We start from the raw sequence: 7635 nt of genomic DNA, 5'->3' as shown, positions 1-7635 counted from the left end.
GCCTCACCACTTGCTCCTACGTTAACGATTTCTTCCACAGCTCACAAACTCTCTTCTTGATGAGTATAACAGCCCATAACTCTCAACCACTATCGTGAGTGGCTTTCATGATTCTCAACTCTACGAATTAGTAATCATGTTGTCTGAAATCATTGGTCTCATGACTCCAACACTTATCTCGCTCTTGATTTGTCGATCTTCACTATAGCTGAGTTTGGTTTACCGACATCTCGTGGCTCAACACTTAGTAATTTTCTCTTGTGTCGCCTATCGGCAACTCCTCATCACCTTTGTTAACTATATGTAGTTGCCGACCAAAAGGACTTAGCAAATTTCATCTTAACCATATCTTGCTTGGTCTTATGAAGTCCGAGTTGACAGTTAAGAACTTGGGCAATTTTTGAGTGTCAATAGAAGTATCACTCATTTTTGTCTACAGAAAGGTCGCATCATCTATCGGACTTAGTGCAACTACCAAAAACTCATGAGACAACTGCAGAATCAAGTAATATGGATGATCAAGCTCATTTAATCCAAGTCGTGGTGGAAAAAAAGAAGGTAAAGGAGTCAAATGCTAAGCATAAACTCACAGCTAAAAAAATATGGGAGAAACAAAGTTCTTATTGAAGGGGATAAGGTCATATTTTGCTTTCGCATTGAAGGGTGTCGCGTGGCAATGAAAAACAAATAACAGGAAAAATACATACGTTCCCTAGCCTGTAAAAATCATCAAAATTAATGAAAATGAATATGAGATTAAATTGCCCAATGATGGCAGAATCTCTAAAAGTTAAAGGTATTAATTCAAGTTCTAGTTTTCCCCGATAAGGAGGGTATACATATAGAACTAGTAGCAAATGACTTGTTCGCGATAAGATTTTAGAGAGTCTCTCGTAAAACAATTGAAGTAGGGGTTTGATTGCGGTGGTCATTTCATCCACGATGTGGATTGGCAACTACTTATATAATAATAGTAGTGACAAACTGATCTTTTGGTTGGTCTATTTGTCCAAGACTCGTTTGCTAGCTGAAAATTATAAATGCGATTCCTCACTCTATCTTCGACCTCAGGAAAACCTCGACTAGTTTGCAATCAAAGGGCCTCTCAAAAGGCCTAAGTTTAGGTTTATTTTGGTCCTGGGCTTCCCCACTCACACCCGGTGGGCTACGTTAAGTACTCGTCTAGTGAGCACATGATATTTTGTTGGCGCCTTAAATCTAACATTCCATTAGCGAGTTAGATCGATTCCAATCCCATTCAGATTTTTTTTTCAATTTTGCACAAGAAAATAGTAGTGATTAGAAAAATAAAAGAGACATCTGATTTGGGCTCCGCGTGGCTATATTACAATCAAATGATGAGCTGTTTGACCCTATGCAACCATCAGTTCAGATTGCCCGAATTTAAGTAATGAGGCTTTGAAAGTAGTCACAATTTTGATTGGGAAAAGACATGGATTCTCTCCAAAATGCTCGACAGTATGTCACTTTCTCTATTACCATTTGCTGGGCTCCTTTCTACATAATTTCAATACCTTATTAAGTACAAGATTACAAAGCGACCCCAATATGTAAAGCAGCTATTCCATAAATTAACTCAACTCTACCACTAGAGATGGACAACAAGACTGTTTTGCCTTGCAATTTCGTGCAATTAGTTTGAACAATTCCTCGTATCTTAGCAGATTAGACAAATCACAAACCTTTCTTAATTGAGAAGGTGGTGGCATATGTGCGGGTGCACGGGGGTGGGCATGTATAGATTAAGATTAATGTTTCGAGAAAACCATCGAGTTCAAATGGCCATTGATGTGGACTCATTTGATATACCAAAACCAACCCCAGTTTGAAAGTTCTAATTGTCCATCGTACTTGAGAGCATGTCACTTGCTGCAATCGCCGGGAAGAGGAAGAGGAATGACAAGGAGAACCCTATTTGCTCGACTGTAAAGGAGATTATAGGGTAGGAACAATGAACAAAACATGAATAACCAGTTCATCTCCACTTGAGAAGCAGAGTCGTTAATTAGCACACCTGATAGTGAAACCCAGTCCAACGTTTGGTGGGCATTCCTCAACAAATTGCACTCAAAAGTCAATTCGGATGAGAAATACCTACCAACCCACATACATAACAAATCTACCGCTCAAATGTCTTTTCTCCAAGATAAGAATAATCCACACATCTGTCCTTAGTTTGGTCAACATATATCTAACAACCAGAAAGGAACTTGTCCATGCATCAATTTGCACACGGACAACTCCGACCACAAACAAATCACAAACATTAATTTACTTCTCTCCCAATCACTATAGTAACCTAAGGATGTATGTTGCTAGCGCACATCAAGCAACTTAAATCATTTGATACAAAGATAAAAATTGCAAGAGAAATATGACAATGAGGAACACTGACTACACAATCATCTGACCATATAACTTCAGAAAAGGAAGAAGGAAAAGACTTTAATCACATGACACAAATGTATAACAACATATATTATACTCACTTTCTCTTAGTTTTTCTTAAATATGGATGGTGATCTCATTGAAGGGTTTCAATTAGTTGGAGAACTTTCCATTGAGATAAATGGAATATGTGAGCCAATAGACTACCAAATTTTTTCTAGTATCCGATCGATATGACATGAGTAAGAGAAAATTGCGGAAGTGTCCAATCAAATGGAATGTAGACCCAATTGAACCTGCCTTTTCATGCTAAAGCAAGTGTGCATCACTATTTCACATAAGCTACGAGATTTTTTGGAAGGAGTGTTGCAGTCTCTATATGCAAAAAAGCATATCATTGAGAATCCCCTAGGAGGTAAAAGCATGGTCTTTAAGTCAAATTGTAGGACCTTCAGTACAAGTGGTAAAAATGCATGAGAAATCATGGTTCATGAACAATTTAATAACGAGGGTGTGACCAAGATTAAAAGCAGCCAAAGTTCTTACACACGAAGAAACTAAATTTATTGCAGTTTATAACTGATCGACATATAAGGAAACAATACAAAATAGCAATGGGACAATAGTAATAATATGGCTTTATCTGATAGCTAAAACATGTAGGAAATTATAGCATAGGATGATGGTCAAAATTTTATCTTTGCTCGAGCATACGATAAATTAGGAGTAACGGTTTCACTGATGATAAAATGAATCATGTATACCGAGCAATGTTATATGTAGTATGTGCTAAGTAATTACCCTAAGTGGCTAATGTATCAGGGAAGTAACTACCTCAATTTCTTCAAACTCTCCATTGCTTGCTAAAGAAGTTATTCCATCAATAGTTCTTTGAATAAAATTCCTCAGTTGAAAAGACAATGGTGCTTTCACTTCATTTGACTAATTTTTACTTTCATAAAAGATGCATCATCTTAAAAAGTACATCTACTAAAATATATATGGTGTTAATCTGTCTGCTAATAATGATGTTATGCGATGATTTTCCTTCCATGAAGGTCATATAATCGATTATTATCGTCATAGAACCTTCGGAGGATCAGTACTTTCCATGTAGCATTAAGTTGTTAAAGGTCCTTTTTAAAAGGCAAATAACAAAGATTAGACAAAGAAAGAAGCTTTCTCACGACAGATGTCAGTGAGATCTGTTGACCCAGTGGTGAGCCTTTACGCCACGTACTGCCATCATACCCGAAACGACCCAACATGTGTAGACCATGCAATACCCAAGTTGCAGTTGCAAATCCCAACCCTCGTAGTGGCAACATCAGTGCAGCAAGTGGCAATGATGACAAGGCATTTGCGACAAACAAGAACGAAGTGACATACTTGCGCGAGATACATATGAACCAAAACTATTCCTCTCTCTGAGTCAAAAAGAATTGAAACACTCAATAAGCGCATGAGCCACACGGTAACAACAAAGTGCAAAGAAGCCAAGAAAACATACCTACAGAGAGGCAGTCGAGAAGTTTGCAGGGAGTACTTTCTCGTAGTTGAGACTTGAGAGCCTTTTCTTTCCAATCCAACTTCGTTTCCTGAATCTAATTTGAACATAAGACTCTCTTTCTCTCTCTCTCTCTAAAAGAACATCAACATAGATCAGAGAGGAAAAAGAATAAGGCAACGCACAAATTACATGCACTAGAAAAACGAAGTTGCAAGTAATATAAACAAAGGGTCCTGCCTTTCCTTGACAATTTCCCTTGAAGATCTTGTCGACCATCTTCAAACAACAGGCAGAAATTACAAATAAACAAAGAAAATGAACCTAAGCTACAACATCCCCGTCTATCTCTCTCTCTCTCTCTCTCTCTCTCTCTCTCTCTCTCTCTCTCTCTCTCTCTCTCTCTAAATGACTCAGTAAGAAGGCGGGGGACGAGGAGCGGCCCAGAACATATCATGAGGCACTTGTCCGTTAGGCATCAAATTAGGAGGCAAATTGAACATCGGCATGGAAGACGATACGTGATGTTGATTTGCTAATCCTTGAGAAGACTGAGAACCAGAATTATGGTTACCGCTATTTCCAGGATGACTCAATCCCACCGATGTCGGCTGCAATTGCATAGCCTCGCCACCATCCCCCACTGCCGCCTCCTCCACCTCATCCTCCACCGGCAGCTGCTCATACGTTGCATTACTAAACGTGGCTGCGACAACCATTACCGGCCCCGACGCAACCAACGGGCCCACCGCTGTGCCCCCAACTACCTGCCCCTGCCCACCCGACAAATAGACCGTCAGCCCAGTGGCCCCCGGCGGCGATGGGGCAGGCAAGAACGCGCCATTCAGGGACAAGATCTCAAATCTTCCTTGAAGAGCAATCACTCCTCCAGGTGCAGTGGGCTGCCTAAGAGTGACGTTAGTCACGATTCCGCTCCCGCTGAGCACGGAAACCCCTCTATGTCTGCGCTGTGCGAAGTTCGCGATGCTCTCAGAGATGTCGCTTCCGCTGCTGATTTCGAGTATGTGGCTACGCAGTGAGTTAGGGCTCTCTTTGGTGACCACAATAGGGGGTTTCGGCTTGTTCTTCGACCCAGGAGGCCGGCCTCTGGGCCTTCGCCCGCTTCTCCCGCCGCTGCTACTGCCGCTGCGGGGCTCAGGAGTCTCGTGGATGGAGCCTCCTGGGTCATTGCCAGCTCCATCGTTGTCGTGGCTGTCGTCATCCTGAGAGTCGGCCTCACTAGGGTTTGGATTGGTCTTGCTAGTGCCGCTGCTGTTGGTGGGTGTGGCATTCGCGTTATTGGCGCTGTCCATGAAGTCTTGTTCTCTAATCGGAGGTATGCCCCTGCTCATACCGCCCCTGCGGTCATCGTCCGCGTTACTCAGCTGGAACGGCGGCGGATCTGCACCCCTCATCGCCACGTTCCCGGCCCACCACCGATTCGCCATCCGAATTCAATCGCAAGAAGAGGCAAATAAACCGTCACTAAGACCCTCTTATGGTCGCTGATGAGTCAGACAACGATAAACGACCAGTAGACCCAACCAAAAAAAGGATCTCCGAAAATGGATAAGAGAGATTATTTCTGCACACAGCTGCCTCCCTTTTCTTCCCTTTACTTTGCTGCTAGGTGCGTCAAAGATGTAAATGCGAGGAACCCAAAAATCCAACTGATAAAAATCCAGAAAATATACCTTATCTCCCTAATTTGTTCCTCCTTACCCACTACAGCACAAAACCCAGCTGTGCTTGCATGTTGCTCGAATCGGACATTGGAGACATGGGTGTTTCTTGTTCTTCTTTCTTGCGTCGATGCCCTATTCCTGAGATATTTCTAGATCCAGCATGACCCAGGATAGAGAAAGCCTCGGCTCATGAGCTAGAGAACCCACCTGAACCTCAGATCTGACAAGAAATCTCTGCTCGTCATAGTCACAAGCAAAGCGTGTACGCACCTGAAACTGAGAGATTTCATGACCGAGCAAGCAGAATGATGAAACGCACGAAGAACACCTAGGTTTCTGGCACCGTTTCTGAGCATCTATAGAGAGAGAGAGAGAGAGAGAGAGAGGAGCTTTTGTACCTCAGACACGATCAGAGGTCAGCTTCACTTTTAGCTCTTGCTGCTGTTATGACATAACTCCATTTTTGCGGCTACTTTGTTAGCGGCGTGTAAGAATTTTTCGTGCGTAAGAGACTAAGGTTAGCTGGTGTACATCGGTCAAAGGAGGAGCCAGTGTTAGTTCCAGTTCTAGGGGCTCGTTATGAAGATTCGTGCCACACTCTTAATAGAGAAGCTTTCACAAAGGCCTAGTTCTCGCGGGTGTCTCCTGGCCAGCGGCCTGTGCGGCACAAGTTTCGTCGAAACGAAAATTATATCTTGTAAAAACACAAATAATATATATGCAGGAGAAGCCTCTCTTTTTTATCTATTTTTAGATTATCGTATCGTATCCTAACTTTATTCCAAGAAGCCCTCACCTTTTAAAATTGTTTCGATGATAATTAACCGTTCATTAAGCTGCAAATAATGATCTTTCGTCCAATGTTTCGCTTGGAATGCCACTTTAACAGGAGTAGCGGCGTCGCTTTGGAATTTAACGTCGTTTCTATTATTAAGATGACAGTTTAAGTGATCATAGGACGAAAAATAAACATTTATACACTACTGGAGATATATTTTCCTTGATTTCATATATCTATCAAGGTTATGAATTATCTTCCTTGACAATCTTGATTGATTATGGTTGATATTGTAGCATTCTGTTACTTTATATAGTCTTAATGTAAAACCTATCATTGGGCACATCTATACTTATTATAAGACATTATCCACTTTATTTTTATATTGGTATCAGAGCTCTTGTTATATGAAAAAGCGTCCATTAAATCTTTTACAAAGTGGTGGTCATAGCAACATTATGTCAGCCACGCCTGTGTCCGTTTTCCTTCGAACCGATCGTTCTTGAGTGATGTTCCGGCACTTTTAGATGCTTGTTTCTAAAAATCATCACTACGATTAGATTCACTGTCCTCAAACCAACCACATCCTGAAATTTCATGGCCGTCGCACACGCCCTCATGCACATCCACACACCACTAACGAGTGGGACTCATGCGCCTCACACACCTCCATTTTTGGTGGCTCGTTTCTCAAAATCAACACCAACATCAGCCTCGACGTCCTCTAACGAGTCAGATCTTGGAGACTCTTCTGCAAATCACCGCACAAGCACACATGCACCACTGCGATTGAGATCTACGCGCTATCACTTGCATGTCATTGATGTCATCTCTCACGTGCTAGCCAGTCGTTGACATTACCGCCACGTCATCATTCCATGTCTATAGTTGATCGTTGATCATTGAACATTGACCGACCACTGACTGTTGACTGTTAGATCGGCCTGACTGGTTTGACCGTTTCCGACTAGTTCTTGGCATTTCCGACCAGTTCCTAAGTGCACGTTATGGACAAATTGGAAGTCTCACTACCTATTTAGACCATTTTGAATGGATCAAGCTATATATTATGGGTTCAAGAAATATCTAGTTTTTTTAGAGGATGCAGACTTTGGCGTTACATAATCGGTTATATTTGTGCGCCAGCTAACTAAGGAGAAACTTGTTAAAAACTTGGAGAAGTGGTATAACAAGAATCATCATATTCTCATGTGGTTTCGAAACACTTCAATTCCATTTATCAAACTTCAGTTTGG

General features: G+C 41.7%; 1 protein-coding gene across 2 annotated transcripts; it reads right to left on the bottom strand.

Annotated features, from left to right (window-relative positions):
* Window positions 1-4071: 4071 nt before the first annotated feature.
* On the bottom strand, window positions 4072-6160 carry LOC115688135 (AT-hook motif nuclear-localized protein 15-like). 2 transcript variants are annotated; one of them, XM_056312952.1, is made up of 2 exons: window positions 6000-6160; window positions 4072-5877 (listed from the first exon to the last, which is right to left on the bottom strand). In XM_056312952.1, the coding sequence occupies exon 2, from the start codon at window positions 5362-5364 to the stop codon at window positions 4330-4332; it is 1035 nt and encodes a 344-aa protein (XP_056168927.1). In that variant the 5' UTR covers window positions 5365-5877; window positions 6000-6160; the 3' UTR covers window positions 4072-4329. The 2 variants fall into 2 exon arrangements, with proteins under 2 accessions (XP_056168927.1, XP_056168926.1); XM_056312951.1 differs by having other exon boundaries at window positions 4072-5871.
* Window positions 6161-7635: the final 1475 nt, after the last annotated feature.

Source organism: Syzygium oleosum, unplaced genomic scaffold, assembly GCF_021117445.2.
Source record: "Syzygium oleosum isolate NSW1041296 unplaced genomic scaffold, Sole_v2.1 Sole_v2.07, whole genome shotgun sequence".
Taxonomy (NCBI): Eukaryota; Viridiplantae; Streptophyta; class Magnoliopsida; order Myrtales; family Myrtaceae; genus Syzygium; species Syzygium oleosum.
Note: the sequence above shows the minus strand (reverse complement) of the source record. Positions and strands in the feature narration are given on the sequence as shown.

Bases quoted from the DNA above. Each gene is read 5' to 3' on its own strand.
- LOC115688135 (XM_056312952.1), bottom strand. From the start codon at position 5,364: ATGGCGAATCGGTGGTGGGCCGGGAACGTGGCGATGAGGGGTGCAGAT.